Genomic DNA, 20095 nt, shown 5'->3' on the forward strand with positions numbered 1-20095 from the left:
GACAAAGCGAGCCGGTCTCCCGGCTTGGCTTGTCTGCTCTCTCCCTTTCGCTGGGTCTCACACACCGACCAATAGCGCAAGTTCTATAACGATGTTGACATATTCACACAACACTGGCTGAGGCAGGGTGGTGTTTCACGGCAAAGCCCTTTTTAGTTTCCAAACACCTTTTTATAAGTCTGAAGTCTGTCCCCTCCACCCGACCTGTTAAAACCACGCCCACGCAGCCACACAATTGGTCCGAAAGCGTCAAAGAGCCAATCAAACCGAGCGCTGCTACTCTCTGTTGCATACACATCCATACAGTATGAAGCCCTATGGGCCACAGAGGCGCTAGGAAAATCACGGAGCTGGGACCTTACCACCTCTCTTTCTCTCTCTCTCTCTCGCTGGCCGTCAGCGGACTCCTTTCTTTTGCACACGTCTTTCCCTGAAATGTGTGTGTGCGTGAAAGGGAGAGGAGGAATAAAGTGTGTGCGCGCGTGTGAGGGTACATGTCCGGAGCGAGTAAAGGCAGGGGGATTATTCGGCGCTATCGAAATATTTCAACACGTCGCTTTCGCTGCAGGACTGAAGCCAATAAGAGGGAACCCATTTTAACAGGAATGCCGATATTGTAAACAGCAGCAGAAGAGAAGGAATGCACCGCAGTCAATTAAGTGACTCACCTCACTCAGTTTAATTCGACTAATGTCCGAAAAACGCAGAAAGTTGTCCGAAGCGCGTTAACCTCCGAAGAAAATCGGCCTGGCAGCATTCTTGAAGATTAATGGAGAGCACTTATACATTTCACTTTGCAGACTTTTGACCAACGATTCGGCAAATGACTGCAGAGATTTCCCGGCAACTTGGGAAAAAATAGTGGATGCTTGTTCCCGTCGAGTTCAAGGAGGAATTTCCAAAAAGCTTTCCAACTCCAGATTTGTTTTGATTTTTGTTTCTTATTTTGCCATCATTTGGCTCTGTCATACGCGAGCCTTAGTGTTCTAAGAAGTATTGCTTTCCATCCAGCCAGTCGTCTACGTTTGTTGCCTGCTCTTGGATGAACTTCCTGATGAGAGATCCAGTCATACAGGGATCAAGTATGGCATATCATCCGTTTATACCTCACCGGGGTCCGGAATTTGCCATGAGTGCGATGCTGGGTCACCAGCCTCCCTTCTTCCCGGCCCTGGCTCTCCCTCCGAGCGGCTCCCTCTCTCTGCCGGGCGCCCTTGGAAAGCCGATCATGGACCAGCTGATGGGAGCCGCGGAGACCGGCCTCCACTTCTCCTCGCTGGGACATCAGGCTGCTGCCGCCCACCTCAGGCCTCTGAAGACTTTGGAGCCTGAGGAAGAGGTGGAGGACGACCCAAAAGTTCACTTGGAAGCCAAGGAGCTTTGGGAACTCTTCCACAAGAAGGGCACTGAGATGGTGATCACAAAATCCGGAAGGTGAAACATGTTTGTGTGTTTATTCAAATAATTTTAAAAAAAACAACAACAACGCAGAATCCTGTTGTGCGTGATCAAAATGTGGGATGTTATGTCATTAGCCTGCACACATACAGATACATTACAATTACTACAATTACTTTAGAAGAATAAGTATAGAATAATCCTTTAATTGTCCCACAAGGGGAAATTTGGTTGTAACAGCAGCCAAAAATACATATACAAACAAACAGTACACAGGACACAGAACAGAAACATACACAATTTTTCTTACATATTTACATTAAGGACAATGGTTATTATATACAGAGAGTACTGTACAGTTATTAAATTAAATAAAAAAAAGCCTTTACATTCCTCTAAGTTCAACTGGTTACGTTGACATTTCAGTCTAAATATGCCACAAATATAACGCTGAAACGGCATTTTTTAGTTATAGAGTAAAACAGCAAAGATCGGCCATTTCTGATATCTATTTCTCGCTTGGTAAATAAAAAAGAGACCATCTGTAGCTACAGTGTGAATTTTCGTGTTCACACAGCCTGCAAAGACACTTTACTAGGACGTCTTTATTGGTGGAAAACAGCATACACTCGCCTAAAATAAAAGGGATTATGCATGCAACTCATGAATTATTAATATTAAACCTTGTCTTTCATTAGTTTTCACTTCAAAGATCTATACACAGCTTATGATATAAAATATGGCTTGATAATAATTTTTTACCCACTGCCCTTTTTATCTAAACTTTCTGTTGTCAGAATACTCTATTAAAGTGGCTCACTTGGACTAAATTAATTTTATCTTGTGTGTGTGTGTGTGTGTGTGTGTGTGTGTGTGTGTGTGTGTGTGTGTGTGTGTGTGTGTGTGTGTGTGTGTGTGTGTAGGCCTTTCGTGACATTAAGAATCAAGACATCATTTATTTATTGGAGAGTATATACTCATAATATATTTGTCTACCCAACACATACTTACATTAATTAATAGCAGGCTGTCACACTGAGATTATAGCGGTGTAATACACTTCTTAAAATCTAGACCTTAGTTTATTTACGTGTACCTAAAAAACATCGTGTTTTTTAAAATATAGTTGGATATTTTACCCTGTGATTTATTTTGTAACGCATTCGTGTTCATAATATATTTTTGTTCTGTCACAGGCGGATGTTCCCTCCGTTCAAAGTGAGGTGCACTGGTCTGGACAAGAAGGCAAAGTACATACTCTTGATGGATATAGTTGCAGCCGACGACTGCAGGTACAAATTTCATAACTCCCGCTGGATGGTGGCAGGAAAGGCCGACCCCGAAATGCCAAAGAGGATGTACATTCACCCGGACAGTCCGGCTACTGGTGAACAGTGGATGTCAAAAGTCGTCAATTTTCACAAGCTCAAGCTGACAAATAACATCTCTGACAAGCATGGATTTGTAAGTTCAACTAATGTATGTCAATTTCCCTATTTATCAACTTACCGCTTTAGTAAACACATGTCGTCATGATTTAAAATTGATTGTTTTATTTTAGTACAGTTTGTTTGGTTTTTTAAATGAACACCTAAAAGACCCGTTTACAAAAATAAAAATTACAAACGTGGTCATGTTGAGATATTTTGTAAGAGGTTTTTTTTTTTTATTTATTGCAAATATTAAGCTTGATATTTAAACTTGTTTTGGTGCAGATATGGCTCGATTTGTCTATTTTAATACGAAGAGAGTTTGTGTTTTAACAAACAGCGATCCTAAAAAGTAACACAGAATAAACAAATCTCTTTGTATTGTGAGCCTTTTATAATTGCTCATGTTTGTGACTGTGTGTGTGTTGCAGACCATTCTTAACTCGATGCACAAATATCAGCCCCGGTTTCACATTGTGAGGGCCAACGATATTCTCAAACTCCCGTACAGTACCTTCAGGACTTATGTTTTTCCTGAAACGGATTTCATTGCTGTGACCGCTTATCAAAATGACAAGGTAAGCGCAATTATTGCCCAGAGGTCTGCTAAACTTATATTCTGATTTTTTTTTCTCAAATGTAGCCTCCCTAGCCGTGCCAGACGCGCTTTCCTTTCTGCTCTGCACCTTTTTGTTGTCATAAAATATGAAAGACGTCATATTTGTTTGAGGCTGGGAGCTTGGAGTATCATAGCGTGGGTCAGGGTTTGGCGAGTGAGGGGTGGGGGGTTGCGACTAAGTGCCACATTCACCAGTCTGTGGTAGGAAAGTCATAATTCAGAGGAATGTTGCGCAGGTTATCTTTCTTTTATTTAATCACGTGGAAAGGATTTGGCTCAGACCCAGACCCGCTCTCGTTCTCCCTGTCTTTGCATTTGTGTTTGCAGGCTGTGTGTGTGTGTGTGTGTGTGTGTGTGTGTGTGTGTGTGTGTGTGTGTGTGTGTGTGTGTGTGTGGCTACAGTGTGTGTGTGGCTACAGTGTGTGTGTGTAGCTACAGTGTGTGTACAGGGGGGCGAAGAAACGTAAAGGGGAGAATGAGGGAAATTGCTTCAGACTGTAGTGCATGGTAGCGTTTTATTCTTTGTAAGAAAAAGAATAAATTAAAATACAATAAAATCAAAATCGTCTCAGTGGCTCTTTGCAAGAGCTGGAAACCCCTTGGCACCACATCTGCCCTCCCATCTGCAGTTCTATCACTGCCAGCTGGAGGGGAAGTGGTGAGTGAATAAAGTTTTGCAAAAATCACAAACAACGCTGCATACTTCACACTCGTGGGGAAACGTGCCAATAGGAGGACTCCTGCTTTCTTTGTGTCTTTTTGTTTATCGCGTGTTTTACCTCTAAAACCCGCAAAAAAACAAGTTCCACAAATCTTTGGCCTTTGGGACCAGTGATCATTGTGTCTTGTAAAGTTGGAACAATAACTGGCTTAAAGCGGCACTGAATGACTTGTAGGGATGTTTCCTTTCATATTTACTGTTATTTACACACAGTTTCAATTATTTCAGATAACGCAGCTGAAAATCGACCATAATCCATTTGCTAAAGGATTCCGTGACACGGGCAATGGGAGAAGGGAAAAGAGGTAAGCTAGAGGGAAAAACGTGAATATACGTGAAAATAAAGGGAGAAAACACTTACTGCATTTAGGCTACATGTAGACAGACAGTGATCTTACTGGATTAAAACTACGTCTAAGCTTCCACATTAACCGCAGGGGGTAGGACTCTTCACAAGATTATGCTAAATCTATAGGCTAATTCTAAAGGCATAAATCTTTTTTCAATTAAAATAATCTTACTAAGCTTCTGCATTATTTGTTATGTTTTTTAACCTGAACTGTGGCTACCACCTATAATAACCTAGCTACTTGTGCGCAGGAAACAGCTGGCCCTGCAATCCATGCGTTCGTACGAGGAGCATCAGAAAAAGGAAAACGGGGCTTCAGACGACTCCTCTGGAGAGCAGCCTTCTTTTAAGTGTTTCGGCCAGGCCTCCTCCCCTGCCGTGTCTACAGTGGGCCCCCCACACCTGAAAGGTAGGCAGACAGACCCCACCACTAGTCACAGCTCTGATCACAAGTTATGTGTCAACTCGTAAAATTTCCACTATGCCAAGACTTTTTCAGGGTAGCTGAACGTAATGTGTTCAATTAAATCTGCGAAGCCAAGCTATGAATGAATAGCTGATCATTTACATGAGGAAAATTGATAGGGAAAGTCTCTACAATTACCGTCTCGTTCAGATTAACAATAAACAATTAAACAAGGATTAGCCTCAGTATAGTTGGTGGTATACTGTTGTGTCTGCTACAGCTGTTTAGGAGCAATTTGCAAAAATACATTAAAATACTCAAAAAAAAGCCCATGTGAGAATGTGTAACACACCGCCATCTATTATTGGAAGCAATTCAAATAAACCTAATAGTGTGGATTCCTATTGTGCAATAAATGTCCTGCGTGTTTGTTTTCTATTCGACCTCTGAGGGTCAGCTGTAGCGGGCTACCTCAGATAGTAGGAGTTATTATTATTGCCATGATTCACCCATGTGCGAAAGGGAAACTGATATTCTACTCCTCCTACTTACAGACTTCTGCGACAGCGATGAGGATAGCGACGACGAGAGCAAAGATGGACACAATAAAGATGGTCCGGACTCCAGCAAGATTTCCACCACCACAGAGGACGGGAAGGATCACGAAGCGAGTCCAGCTAAAGGGCATCCGTTCAGCAACAGTGACTCTACTAGTAGGATCCGCGAAAGCGGTCCCAGGACTGAGAAAAGCCAGGCAGACTCACGGCAGAGCCCCATCACTGTTATCTCCAGTACCACCCGCTCTGGAGAAGAACTCAAGAGCCCGAACCAGGACCATCCCAAAACGGACGAATGTAGGTCAATAAGCAAGGACAGTTTCATGCCTTTGACCGTTCAGACTGACAGCGCGCACATAGGTCACAGTCACCTGCATAATTTTGGATTTCCTACAGGCCTAACAGGACAACAGTTTTTTAATCACCTAGGGAGCGCGCATCCGTTTCTCTTGCACCCCAGTCAGTTCAACATGGGGGGCGCATTCTCAAACATGGCCGCAGGCATGGGACCACTATTGACAGCCGTGTCCACGGGAGGGGTGAGCACCATGGACACAGCTAGTATGGCATCACCTCCGCAAAGCTTGACGGGGGCGCCAGGTCTGCCCTTTCATCTGCAGCAACACGTCTTGGCATCACAGGTAAAACCCGTTTTCTCTGGCCTGTGGGCCTACCGCCAGCTTTGCGCAAACACGTGATTGGCATTTCAACACAGCTAGGCCCAGATTTAATATCGTGTGAGATAATACTATGCATTTAATGCTCATAAGTTAGCGTGAACACGATTTGAGAAAGTGTGTGTGTGGTTGTGCGTGTGTGCGCGTTTAAGTGTACGACTGTATTGTTCTTGCGGGGGGTTGTTTATTTTGTTTTAAGGCCGAATGGGCTAATATTCGAAGTGAAGTCATGCAGCTGTATTTTGACTGAGCACGGTGTCGTGGGCATGGTTTTACTAGATTTCACTTTGGACTCTTGCTGTTGATTCTGGAGTAACTATGTCTGGTTAAAAAAGGCTGGATTTGAGGCAACCTTACAAAAAGCTTTTTAACATTTCTTCTGCTAGTTTTGTTTTCATAAAAGGTCATTATTATTATTATAATTTTAGTATTTTAGAGCCACAATGGTGAGTAATAAAAACCGTATGACTCAAATAAGGAAAGATCATTATGTTTTAATAGACAACAAAGTGTCTATTTTCCCCTATTTATTGTCAAAGCAAGCCTTATGGTTTCTTTAGCGGAAGCATCAGAGAACCCGATTTTTCTTAATTCTTAAACAAGTGCAAAATGTGTTTTTAGAGTGGATCGTAAAGCTTTCCGGCTGAATAGTTTGTAATGCATGGGAGCTACTACGATCTTTACAAGTCAAATCCTCGCTCTGTATCAGTGAACGTAAAATCTCCAAGCAGATTCGATGAAGTGTGATGAAATGAAGCTTTTAAATTTTGGGAAAATCATAACTCAAATGCATTTCTCTTGCTTTTCCCCCTCTTTTTTGGGAGGCTCACGTGTTGTTTTACTCTGTTAGAAGTGTTTGAATGGTGTGATCAGCGGTGTGATATGTGGCTCACTCTCAGTTTCTCCCATTTACCCGCAGGGCATTGCCATGTCTCCCTTTGGCAATTTATTCCCTTATCCGTACACGTACATGGCAGCAGCCGCGGCAGCCTCGTCTGCTGCCTCCTCCACGGTGCACCGACACCCTTTCCTGAACGCAGTCCGTCCCCGACTCAGGTACAGCCCCTACTCTCTCCCGATGACGGTACCGGACAGCACGCTGCTCACCACGGCCATGCCCCCCATGGCCAGCGGCGGGGCCGAGCTGAAAGGGGAAGGCATCGTACCAGCGAGCCCAGTGTCCGCTGTCACCCTGGATTCCACATCGGAAGTTACCAGTCATTCGTCCACAATATCCTCCGGATCGGTCTCCATGTCCCCAAAGACTTGCACGGAGAAAGACGCGGCCAACGAGCTTCAGAGCATTCAGCGCCTGGTCAGTGGACTCGACTCAAACCAAGACAGGCCACGGAGCGGGTCCCCCTAGGATTTTTTTGTTTGTTTTCAAATCTGCTTCTTATGGGGTGTTTTGTTGTCTTGAAAAGAGAAACACATCGACAAGTTGAAGGTGATGACATCACTGACCCTCGTAGACTAATGCAGGGGTTGGTTGTTTTTTAAAGAAAAGCTCAAACCGTGAACTGTTGGACCTTTTTCGTTTCTGAAATGCACTTTGTTTAATAATCACCTGATCTGTATATTTCTTTCTCTTGCTCTTCTTTTTTTGTTAAATTAAACATCACTCGTATCCTGTCATATGAATACCGTACAAGTATTGAAACTGAATCGCTGGCATGGGTGTGACTTACAGATTTTGGGAGAAGTTGCTGCTGTGTCCTGTCTCCTAACGTTATTGTACACACATGGGGGGTGAAGTGTTTTTTTTTTTTCAATATGCACTCTGATTTGATTTGACTTATCTGCATTCACTACCGTTTGACCTACCTTTGAAAGACTGCTGTATTTTGTTGTACGCTCTTAATTCATTGAAAACGTTGCATGCCCTCTAAAAGAAACCGAATGTCATTTCAACACTAAAAAAAAGTTAAACGAAAAATTGTGGGAAAATATTCCATTTGAATATAATTATCACGTATTCATTTAATTTTCTTTTCAATTACGTTATGAACTGTAAAAAAAAGAAAGAAAGAAAGAAAGAAAGACAGAAAGAAAAGAAAAAAATAGTTTTTCTTCATGCGTTTTTTTTAATGAGATTAGGCCGATTCTAAAATGACTGGTGCTCCGAGACAAGTGTGTGACCCAGGCATGCAGGCAAAGGGAAGCAGGAATTTAAAGTAAATATAAAAGAAAAAAAAAAGAAATGAAAATGAAAGGTGGTATTGATCATCGCTGTAAATAGGAATATATAAAATATTTATGTAATTATTTCATATTGTTATTGCTTGTAAATACAACTGAGTAGTTTGTTTTTAGGGATCTGTTCTTAATTTATTGTCGATATACCTGTGTAAAGATAGTTTGTGGACTATTATCCTTTTTTGTTGCCATCTGCATTTATACCCCATTTAAAATATGGAATTTACCCCCTTCCCAAATATCCACTGAGCTAGTTATTCACACTCATGTGCCATTGTATTTTCACCTGTCCTCGTGTGTGAAGTCCTACTGTTTAAGACGAATGAAAAAACGACAACGCACTGCACCAATGGCTTGAAAAAAAACGTATATATTATTTTTGGAGAAGGGTTTTTAAAAGAAAAAAAGTGCTGTTGAAGTGTGAAAAAAGTGGACAATCTTTCTGTTATTAACATACTTTGTGAGTCTGATCTTAAAAGTGCCGCATACTCGAAAAAAATGAAGGTTTCTTTTTGTGTTTCTTAAGTTGTCAATGGGTTATGTTGTATTGGAGTTATGTCTAGTTTACAACATCGACATCGTGTTCTTGAAAGTTTCAATAAAATGTCGAAATGCCTTTCTTTTCTTTTCTTTTCTTTCTTCTTTTTTTCTCGTTTTATCCAATACAGCGGAGAACTATTTTAAACTACAATTCGCAATTAAATCCGCACGCCGGCCTGTAGAAGGCTGGGATTGTACGATACAGTCCCAAAACTTTCTGCCACCATGTTTTTGATTACTCTGTGAAGGTGAGTGAAGTCTCTCTGGGCTGTGTTCAAAAAGTCAAATTAAGATAAGTCAGAACCTGGGATGGCTACCTGGATAAGAGGCCTCACGGTGTAATTCAGCGCCGTTTTTATGGGTCTCACTTGACGTCAAATGCAAGCTAGAGTTTTACAAATGTACTATGAATTAATCTTTTTGTGGAAATCTGAAAGAAATGTGGTGCAGTTTAAAAGAAAATCTTGAAATAATTTTACAAGCTATGAGAATTTGGGGGTTTTCAGGCCAGCAATGTTTGGATTTAATATCTTGAAAAAGTTCATTTTGGCCAAACAGGTCCGCAATTTGGTTTCGGTTTAGTAAAAGAAAAGAAAAGAACAGCATTAGAAGAGCCACATGAAACTGACACTGCTGGTGAGGCAGCGTGGTGAAGGTGTGTTACTTTCGGACAGAGACTAAGACTACGACATCCCTTGATTACCCTCTATATTGCTCTTCGTGTCGAGAGTTTATCAGCGACACGATATTTGTATATTGTCTGGTTAATATGTAGCAAACCTGGCGCTAGTGAATAGGTGTAGACATCATACAAACTGTCTCAATTGGCTTGTCTTATTGCTCACCTGGCGCCTTCGATGGGCATATCTGCCATTTTATTGCACGGAAGGCGACAATGCGTCTGTAATAGTACCGAGATACGACGCCCCCAAGCGGCTACAGCACAGGTTTATTAACTGCACGCTAGGCCAAATGACAAATCTTGGGTGAGAGCTCTCTGAGGGGCCAGTGATAAAGTGATAACGATTGTTTGACTTGAACATACAGCTACTGTAATTTCAATAATTTGTGACATTTAATAGCTAATAAAGGAGTGTGTAATGACTTTGTTTAATACAACAAAAGTAGCACACAAACACACTGAAATAAAAGCTGTGCGTTTGATAGCCCCAACCCACGTGAACGACCACAGATACTGTAAGGGACATATAACAATATAACAATATAACAATATAACAGTGCATGATGATGAACAATAAACAGTGACAGTAACAAAAGTACCGCATGTAAACTACTATACCTGGCTACTTATACCCGATATATATATATATATATATATATATATATATATATATATATATATATATATATATATATATATATATATATATATATATATATAAAGAGACAGACAGACAGACAGGGGTTTTTGTTTTTTTTAAATAAAGTGCAGAAATAAAAAAATATTTAGGAAACACTCTATTTATGCATCTCTTTCTGAAATAAAGCCCTCAAAGGGTTGATGATTTTCGTTTACATTAACCTTTGTAAAGTCATTTTGTTATTACTGAATTTGGCTGTTAATAGCACTATTTTCTAATATTTCATTCATCGCGATATGATGTATGATTTAAATGTTCCCTTATTTTTATGTATTTATTTAGTTTGTACCGGTTTGCTCAAAGGCCTATATTATAGCCTGAACTTATAACAGTTTGGTATTAGAAGACGGTATTAGAAGTATTAGAAGTTTCCTAGAGTTGCCTTTAGTGAAGTGGCGCAACAGGTCGCTTTTATGTACGAGCCAGTTATGCCATCTAGTGGCAGGAAATCACGAGTCACTTGAAAACCTTCAGTGTCCCCTGCCAAAGAAATATTTGAACCACACTTAAACGAAAAAACATGCTTAAGCTGAATTACAACAATAATAATTCAGAGAATGAATTTCAGCTTGATCTTTGAATTTGCAGAATAGGTATGTTTGTGTATACAATTCGAAATGAATACAAAAAAATAGAAATGGAAATGCTAAACTCTTTGCTTTTTTATATAACATTTCATGAAAAATATTTTTTATCATATAGTACAGTTGATCAAATCTTTCACATCATGTCCAAGGACTCAGTATTCACAATATCACTGTAATCATTTGTAATAATTAGCACTATAACCAGTATATTAATCTGCATTTTGACTGTAAAGGTTTATAACTGAACACAATCCACACTTATGGAAGAGCAAACTGCAAACTGAATCTTTAAATCTGCATATATTTTTTCAGCAGTAAGTGGCCCAGTCACACTGTAGTCTAACTTGTGGCCTACGTGGAGTTATTCAAGAAAAGGTAGCTTTTAACTCTTTCATTGTTGGATGTTATTTGCATCATAAAGGTTTTATATCTGCTGTTGTAATTTTGGTCTTCTTTTAAAAGCCTAGGAGTCTGTTGATAACGCATTGTTCTCCACACACACTCAGAAACAGAGAAATAGTGGCTTGCTTTGAGTTACACCTTTCTCTCGAGACTAGATTCTTGCCGTTTCACAGTTCTACATGTATTTATGAGTATATGTGCAATATGTGTATGACTTTGAGTATACATGCAAAGGGAAATTGTAAAAAGAAAAAGAAACATCACAACTAATCTAATTGCAAGTTGGTGCAGTCAAGTACCACCTGAATATTTTGTGCAAATAGTAATTTTTGAAATGATAAAAATCGTGTTCACAACTGTGCTTCTATGGAAACTTGTTTCCACCACAAAAAATAAACTTCTCAGAAAATAACTTGAAATTTTGAGTTATTAAGTAAAAATATTGAGATAATAACCCAAAGGTTTGACTTATGAATGGCAATGGAAAAAAAATCAATGGTGGACAGAAGCTTCCTTTCTATTTATTTTGGCAAACACGAAAGAGTATTATTGTAGTTTGAATCCCAAAATAGTACATATATTTGATGTACTATACAACTCAGTTACATTTGATACACTTTGGTTGTTCGTCGCTTCAACATTAATGAACATGATGTTAGTGGATCTACACCCTCCTCATTCTTGAAGCACCTCAAATGGTATGAGTGAATTGGGGAAAATGTTTAAACTTAGCAACTTGCATTGCCACGAAAAGGAAAAATCTGTTTTCCTCTCATGTAAAAATAACAAAAAAAACGTATATTTCTTCTTTTAAATTTTCCTAAATAAGTTTATTTTTCATGTCCACTTCCCCTTTTTTTCATGTGGTGGCACTGCACTCTAGTGTCCAAGGAACGTTACTGCAGTTACAGTTTTGATACAAACAAAATTATTAAATGGTGTTTCTTTTTTCTTTTAATTTCAGATAATGCCGTTTTTCAAGAATTACTTGTAGCACTTTAGTATTTTAAGTTATCAAATACAGTGACACACTATTCTCAACCTGCAGTCTCCTGCTCAATTTCTGGCAAAACATGCAAAACAGACCTGGAGTGTGAATTTCACTTAAACATATTTTGCTCACAATCTTGTTCTCGAGGAATAGAAATATATTTCTCCTGTGTTCACTGTATTGGTTTACATAGAGAGGTACAAATAATTTATTTCTATAGATAGCTTAAGACAAAGGGGCAACTGAGATTGGACACATTATTTTAAAATAGATGGAAAGAAAGAGCAAAAACCATTGTGGGCAATCAGTGGTTAGATGCAGGGAAGGAAAATACCTTCAGTGGTTTGACTCTTGAAGGGTTTGGCCTTTACTGCATGTCACACCCATATTCTATTTTCTGTCTTTACTGTTTCTAGTCCAGCTATCAAGAGAAGAAGAAAATGAGTTGCAAAGTATTTTTTATCTATTTCATAACACACGTTTTTTGTTTTGTTTTTTTGTGCAAAATTGGAACAGTTGCAGTCATTTAATTTGCATGGCGGTCAACTGAATCTGTAGATGCATGCCGTTTATGGTGTCACAGAAAATGTGGACAAATACATTTGGTATAACTGATGAATAGAAAGTATTCTAGATGATCTTTATGTAAGTTGTTGCCTGAAGGAAAAAATAATAACACTGCGTGTCAGGCTTAAACAAATATTGAAAAGAAGACGATACTGAAACGTTCCAGAGCGGTTGTGGGATGAAAGACTGAGACCTAGCTGCGTGATTGCTTGTTTTAATGGAACAAGCCCGGGAGGAGTGCCCTGGACTTTTGTTGTGAGAAGGTGTTGCTCAAAATCTCACCTCTGAGGATAAAGTTGCATTGATCTGAGACTTTTGCAGCTTTCTAACATGCCTACCTGTCAGTCAGTGAAATTCTCCATGTCTATTGCTGTCTACTCCATCACAATGTGTTACCCCGGGGCTGTGGAGGTGTGTCATGGCTCGCTCAAGAACATGATAGTGCAAGAATCTGCAGTTGAATCTGGTCAGATCATATTACACAATGTGCAAGGCAACTTCCTTTTCTCTGATAATACCAGTAGGTATGCCATGTCACTGAGATTCAGTATGTTTACCTTTCACTATAAAGGCACATAGATAAGATTTTCCTGGCTTTTGTGGGATTTTGTGAAGCTATAAAGAATTTTTAAAAAAACTTTCGATGAAATAGTTATTCAGTTTTTGTTTACTTAAAGTAGCAAAAAGTTTTTACATAAGCCATCAAATTATCAGAAATGTTCAATTACTAAAATACAAGCCTGTAAGTAAGTATAGAAAATAGATTAAACCAGTTGTAGACAAATCCTCATTTGTCACATTACAAGTATATAATGCTTGCCTTAACGCAACATAATACTTTGATTAAGTCAACATTTGAAGTGAACAACTTATCATGGAATATCAGTTAATAATTATGCCCATGTTATCATCACATTCAAATGTAGTGTTCATGCAAAGGACTAAATAACTAAATATTAATCATAATAATGGTTCCTCCCGTTGGATCCTAAGTGATTCGAAACATCTTAATAACTTAATTATTTTTAAGTATTCAACTTAACATTAATACATTGTCTTTCGATCTACTGTATTTGTGTATCATTTTAAAGCTGATTCCTTAAAGATAAATGTAAGGATGCATATAAACATTCCAAAGTATAATGTGTGCATGTTATTAAATTAAGAAGAAACTACACCATTCTTTATTCTGGCTTAATTTCCAAATTTTAAGTTTGGAAAATCCAGAAAATTATTTTTTATCAACTGTTTCTAATGAACATAAATTAATTGTTGAGCATTAAAAGATTTACAGATGCAGGAAAAGGTTTGTAAACCTTTCCAATAGAAATAAATACCAGACTCGCTCAGTGTGTTGTGAAGTTTAGACTTTAAACAAGATTTCTGTTCTTTAGAGCACTCACTCATACCTGATATTAATATCATGCATTAAATGACAATTATTTCTACCTTCAAATGAATTCAGTGTTCACAAGTAAATTGCTAAATAGTTTGATTTCTTTAACTGGTTTTACCCGGTCTTTTCCTATGATGTTTTATGTAGAAATATGAAAAATTACAAACTTTTTTTCTTTTAATTAATAACATATAAGACAAACTTTTTTACCCTGTGGTATGTGTACATGACATCTGCAAACCCTAAAAGTAGATTTCCAAATCAATAGGAAAACCAGGCCACATGTGTGGTACTGTATGTCGTGTGAGGCATGATACATTGTTTGCACATGCAAACCCACTGCCGCTCTCTTGTCTTTTACTAAATGGGTTCTTTACATGCTTTTCACTCATTTGAGTTTCTTAAATGGAGCCAAAATCTCGCCACAGAATCCCTCCTTCTAAGAGAAGACGTTTAATCTCCACCGTGAGATGGAAGTTTAAATGAGCTGTGGGGAACAGGAGAAGACAGAAAACTCTCCTTTCACAGACCTAATAGTCTCCACCGTCAGCAGCACTTCATACACAACCACTGGCTGGCAGATTAAAAAGAAGGTTCACCACACGCACAGACACACAGAAACACACACTAGTAAATACAGGAGTGGAGTCACAGTATATGCACAAGCCTGAATCCCACGTATACAGAGTAAATATACAGAGTATAGCATTTAAACAAATACACATTTGCATGTGATTTTACATGTGATGACCTTCTTGTGAGTAACGCAGCTATCCACCCACACAGAAACATACACACAAACACACATGCACTTCATTTGTGTTGAATGTTGGTGGCTGCGTGACAGCAGCTTTTTTCACTCCATCTTTGTAAATTGATATCACATTTCCAGGTTCTCCTTTTTGGAGATTTGTGGCTCTTTCATATTTTTACCCATCATCTATCTATAAGATGAAGGCTGTGACAGAGAAGACATGCACATCTTCTTAAAGCAACCACATTGATTCTGAGTAGTAACACCAGTGATCGCTTGCATCTGAACGCTGCTGAAACCACCCAACTCTCTTTACTCTAGAAACAAGGTGAAGTGCTTTACAGCTACACATAGCCAAAGATTCATTTTCTGCACTTTACTGTTTCATCTGTTCTTCTTTCTTTTTTTAGGATCTTGGGATGTTCCCCGTCTTCACTCTACAAACATGTTTGGCTTTGTCTCTGTCAGGCTTTGATGAATGTAGCTAATTTGAACACACAGGCTGCCTCCCACACATCTCTCCATTCATTTTGTTTGTTCCCAACATCAGTAAACAGCAGTGTGTCAGTTCTATTTGAAACCACATATACCCAAGCTATAAATAAACCACAGTTATCTTTGATGGATTTTTTGGTCATGTACAGGACTACCTCATTTGTCAGTTTCTAGTTTTTCTTTAAATAAACCCAATTTTTGGCCAGTCAGCAACTATTGACATTTCCCCTGTGCTAAGAGAGTTATAACCCACACACACTTAAAAAGGATGTTGTCAAACATATGGCTTGGGGGCCAACTCTAAGGTCCAGTCCAGCTCTCTGGGTGGTTTTTCAAATTGTCATATTAACAGAGAAGTCTGTAATATTACATTTTTCAATCAAATAGACTCCCATTCCTCGTTTGAGGACTCCAGTGTTACTACACAGGGGTGGCAATGTATGTAAAGGTCAGCATTTTTAGATCTTGAAGAGCTGTTTGAATCACAAGTACTTGTACTTTTATTCTGTCCTTCTCTTTTCTTTCTTTCTTTATCTTTTGGCTTTTGCAGCTTTGCTGTGATGTGAAAATTGTAACATACATGTACATATACATGCACACTGTTTAAAGAGCATTCCAATTTCTTAAGCAATCATGAGCTGTTCATCATCTGTTTCGTAAATGACCAAAGAAGTTTCCTTTAGGTTATTGAGCAACTGTTTTATTGACTTGGACCACATCTCTAACGGGAGTTTGACACCCCTGATTTAGGCCAACTCTAATTAAAGGTGAGACTTGGTATTTTAATTCTTACTGAGTGTGCAAAGGCTTAAAGAAAACCATGCGTGACTAGTGTGCTGGGCTGGTCTGTATATTTTATTGTATGATCTTGTAGCGCTTTGAAATGAAGTGATAGTCTAACCCACAGTTGCCTCATTCTGCATTCTTTTTTTGCCTGTGCAGTTGCCTCAGGGCGTATCACTGAAACACACATCACAGGAAAATATTTCCTCAATGCTGTTTGAGGGCCCGCACACTGAACAAAAACAAGAAAACCCAGCACAACTCCCTGCAATGATTCTTGATTGTAAACACATATTCATCATTAGAAACTGATCATGGCATGATCTGAGCATACTGGTAGCCAGAAATGTGTCACAGGTAAACTAGACATAAATCACAAACACTTTCAGGGTGTTACAATACTGTGGTGAATGTTTAATTAGGGTCTGGCATCAAACAACTCTGGTTTAAAATCAGAAGTTAAAATCGGATCCCTGCTTCGTTGGGGTTAGATGACACCGGCTGTCACGATTACAGTTGTAAATGCAATATTAATAATGAATATTTTATCAGTCCAATTCATTAACCCAAATTTCTTGTTGTCACATTCGTGGCACTGTATCACCTTCATTTCACTTTGCCCTCTGCTTGTATTTCAGGTACTAAGCCACTAGAGTGCACTGTCACATTCCCACAACCATCATTCTGAGGGTGTTTGCAGACTGAACTGTTATTTAATAGTTGATCTTTTATAGTCTGTGATAAGCTATTCCCACTTCTTATCATTTGCAGAGTTCAGTGTTTATGTGTGCTGTATGAGTGTTTACAAAGTAATTTTTTTCCTTAATTTAAAAGATTAATTTCTTTTTTTTAATTTATCATTTTATCCTAGTTATCTTTTTTTTAAACGTGTTTCTGTCATATCAGCGTTTCAGTATCAGTATTTTTTGACACATGGGTTCATTTGTATTTTATTTTTGCCAGGATGTGTGTCATCTTTTACAAGACTGAGACACCACACCTATAGTGGCACTGTTCTTTATTTTTGGTAATATTTTAAAATCTATGTGCCTGCACACATAAAAAGCAAAAACCACAGTGGATTTAAATTTGGCCGCTCATTTGATGTAGTCTCCCTCTTTGCACAAATACACAGCTCCCAGTGCTCCTCCCACACTTGGAACATTCCCTGGAAGTTCTGTTTTGTGAGCATTTGCAATGCATGCTTAATCTCTTCCACATGTTAAAATAGCAATTCTTCAACTTGAATTTCCCTTTAATGAAGAAGGTAAAGTTGCCTGGACCCAAAACTGCAAAATAAAGTTGGTAGGAGCCACCATCGGATGTCTAAAGGCATTACTTAGTGTTGACAGTCTGTCCTTTGGGAGTGCATTCACTTTGCACAAACTCTGTGAATGCCAAACAAAACAAAACAAGAGCAATGCTCCTGGTAACACTCCTGACCTGACCCATCTTCTAAGGTCTTGGAGACTATAGAGGCTCTTCCACTGTAAAGTCAGCTTTTCGGTCTCTTGGATAGAGTTGTAAACACAACACTCATCACCAGTGATCCTTGACAGAAAGGTTGGACATCACAAGCCTGTTGGTAGAGATGCACACAGACTTTTGCTTCAGCTTCATTCTGTAAGAAGGTAACACAGATCTTGATGCTGAGTGTGGAATTTAATATAAAAACTCAATGAGCAAAACTTCTTCTAGCACCTGTTACGTCTTTGCGAACACTTGTCATACACCCAGAAACTGCGTGTGCAACAGTGGCATAGATTTTTTTTTGTTCTCACCTTCCTTATGCGTGCTTATGCCAGAAAATGCTCAGGATTTTCTACGAGTCTGTTGTGGCCAGTGCGATCCTCTATGCTGTTGCATGCTGGGGGAGCAGGCTCAGGGTCGCAGATGCCAACAGACTCGATAAACTGATCCGTAAGGCCAGTAATGTTGTGGGGATGGAGCTGAACTCCCTCAAGGTGGTGTCGGAGAGGCGGATGTTGTCCAAGATAAAGACAATGTTGGATAACACCTCCCACCCACTCCATGACATGCTGGTCAGTCACAGGAGCACGTTCAGTGAAAGAATGAGAGTACCGAAAAGCACCACTGAACGACACAGGAAATCATTCCTGCCTGTGGCCATCTCCCTGTACAACGCATCCACTTAACACACTGTTTACTGCTACAGCTACACATGTTTCTTTTTCAGCTATTTATTAATAAGTGACTTTTATGTATATATATATATGTATATATTGTGCTATTCTTAGTTAGTGTATTGTCTGTCTCATTAATGTTTGTTTATAATGGAGCACTGTAACAAAAAACAATTTTCCATAGGGATCAATAAAGTATTCTGATTCTGATTCTGATTGTTATGACAATATTTCCTTGTTAGTTAAAAAGGAATGCAGAATGAGTCTTCTCTGCTATGCCTCCATAAAGTTTAACATGCAGCACTTCCAAAATAGACTTGAGTTCTTTGTCAGCACTGCAAACCCATCCATTACCTACAGTGTAATGATGGAAGGCAAAAAAGAAGAAGCTTGTACTGTCTCCTGTTTGCATAGTCTGATTCTTGCTCCGCACTCCCATCTCTGTGTCAATATCTCCCAAGGGATTTCTGGTCGTTTTTCCAAGCACAGGCTCCCTGCTCAACTTAACTAAGAGCTGTTTCAATATGTAAACAACGGAGCACCCATATACTTAAGTACTCTTTTAGTACACTCACTAAAGGCCACATAGAGACATACATAAGTACTGGGAATATCCTGAAAAACATAATCAAGGTAATATGAAGATGCAGCAGAGTGCTTCATTTGTGAAGGAATAGTTGTCCATAACATATAAATGTCAAAGTCAGAGCTACAGTTCATGCTAACTAACAATACAATGAAATACCTACACATGAAAGTGAACATTGGCTGACCAGAAATGCAAGGCAAAACCACACAAAAGCACGCTTCTACTGTGCATTGACACAGTCTAGAAGGAAACCTATGACTCATCACAGAGGTCAGTGACTGCAGAGCAAAACATCTGGAAAAGCCAGAGCTGATTTGGAAACAAACGCTGCACAGATGAAAGTAAAATTAGCCCTTCATCCACAATCACCAAAAAGGAAAGTTCATTCAGAAAGTTTTGAGGTCCTTTTTTTCTCATCAATCTACAAAGAACGTTTAAACAAAAATATGTTTTCTGGATTTATTAAAACTGAAAGATTGAAAGCATTCAGAAGAGAGCCTATTAATGGTCTGTAGACCAGTGACCAGCTGAATAGAATTAGAATAGAATTCAACTTTATTGTCATTGCACATGCACAGGTACAGGGCAACGAAATGCAGTTTGCATCCATCCAGAAGTGCTTTAGTGAAATAGATATATTAGAATATATATTAGCAATAATATAGATATGTAAGTATATTACAGAAATGGGTCTATTATTGTATGTTATAATGTACACGGTATGAAGTATGTTATGAATATTCTATAACTATAAGTATTTACAGGCTGTAGTGAGTACAAGCTATGTACAGGCTATGAACAGGATATAAATATGAAATAAAAAACTATACAGAAATCTGAGATATACAGTTACACAGAAATGTGAACTATGCAAGTTATAAACAGTTGTAGGATTAAAAATTATCGTATGTACAGAATGATTATTTACACAGAGCTATACAGTAGTGCAGTTAAGATAAGTGAGATATGTGGATAATTTCTACAGAGGTATATAAAGTGCTAGTGGTTGTGAGTGGTGGTTCAGTCCATGTTATTATTGTGTTTGAGGGTACGGTTGTCCATTGTGTGTGTGTGTAGGTGGTTGTGGGTGTGTGTATTTTCAGTCCATGAGT

The 20095-nt window shown here is 38.9% G+C and overlaps 1 protein-coding gene across 2 annotated transcripts; it reads left to right on the forward strand.

Annotated features, from left to right (window-relative positions):
• The first annotated feature begins 295 nt into the window (after nt 1-295).
• On the forward strand, nt 296-9493 carry tbx3a (T-box transcription factor 3a). 2 transcript variants are annotated; one of them, XM_085168268.1, is made up of 7 exons: nt 296-1434; nt 2595-2877; nt 3260-3406; nt 4397-4473; nt 4769-4926; nt 5478-6121; nt 7077-9493. In XM_085168268.1, exons 1-7 carry the CDS (start codon nt 1043-1045, stop codon nt 7521-7523), a joined length of 2148 nt encoding a protein of 715 aa, XP_085024394.1. In that variant the 5' UTR covers nt 296-1042; the 3' UTR covers nt 7524-9493. The 2 variants fall into 2 exon arrangements, with proteins under 2 accessions (XP_085024394.1, XP_085024395.1); XM_085168269.1 differs by having other exon boundaries at nt 2595-2862.
• Nucleotides 9494-20095: the final 10602 nt, after the last annotated feature.

The sequence above is a fragment of the Neolamprologus multifasciatus genome, chromosome 7, assembly GCF_963576455.1.
Source record: "Neolamprologus multifasciatus chromosome 7, fNeoMul1.2, whole genome shotgun sequence".
NCBI lineage: Eukaryota > Metazoa > Chordata > Actinopteri > Cichliformes > Cichlidae > Neolamprologus > Neolamprologus multifasciatus.

Excerpts from the sequence above, each read along its gene's own strand:
- tbx3a (XM_085168268.1), top strand. The coding sequence starts at position 1,043 with ATGAACTTCCTGATGAGAGATCCAGTCATACAGGGATCAAGTATGGCA. Across the intron at positions 2,878-3,259 it reads GATTTGTAAGTTCAACTAAT|ACCATTCTTAACTCGATGCA; the intron begins GTATGTCAATTT and ends TGTGTGTTGCAG. Across the intron at positions 3,407-4,396 it reads CCGCTTATCAAAATGACAAG|ATAACGCAGCTGAAAATCGA; the intron begins GTAAGCGCAATT and ends CAATTATTTCAG.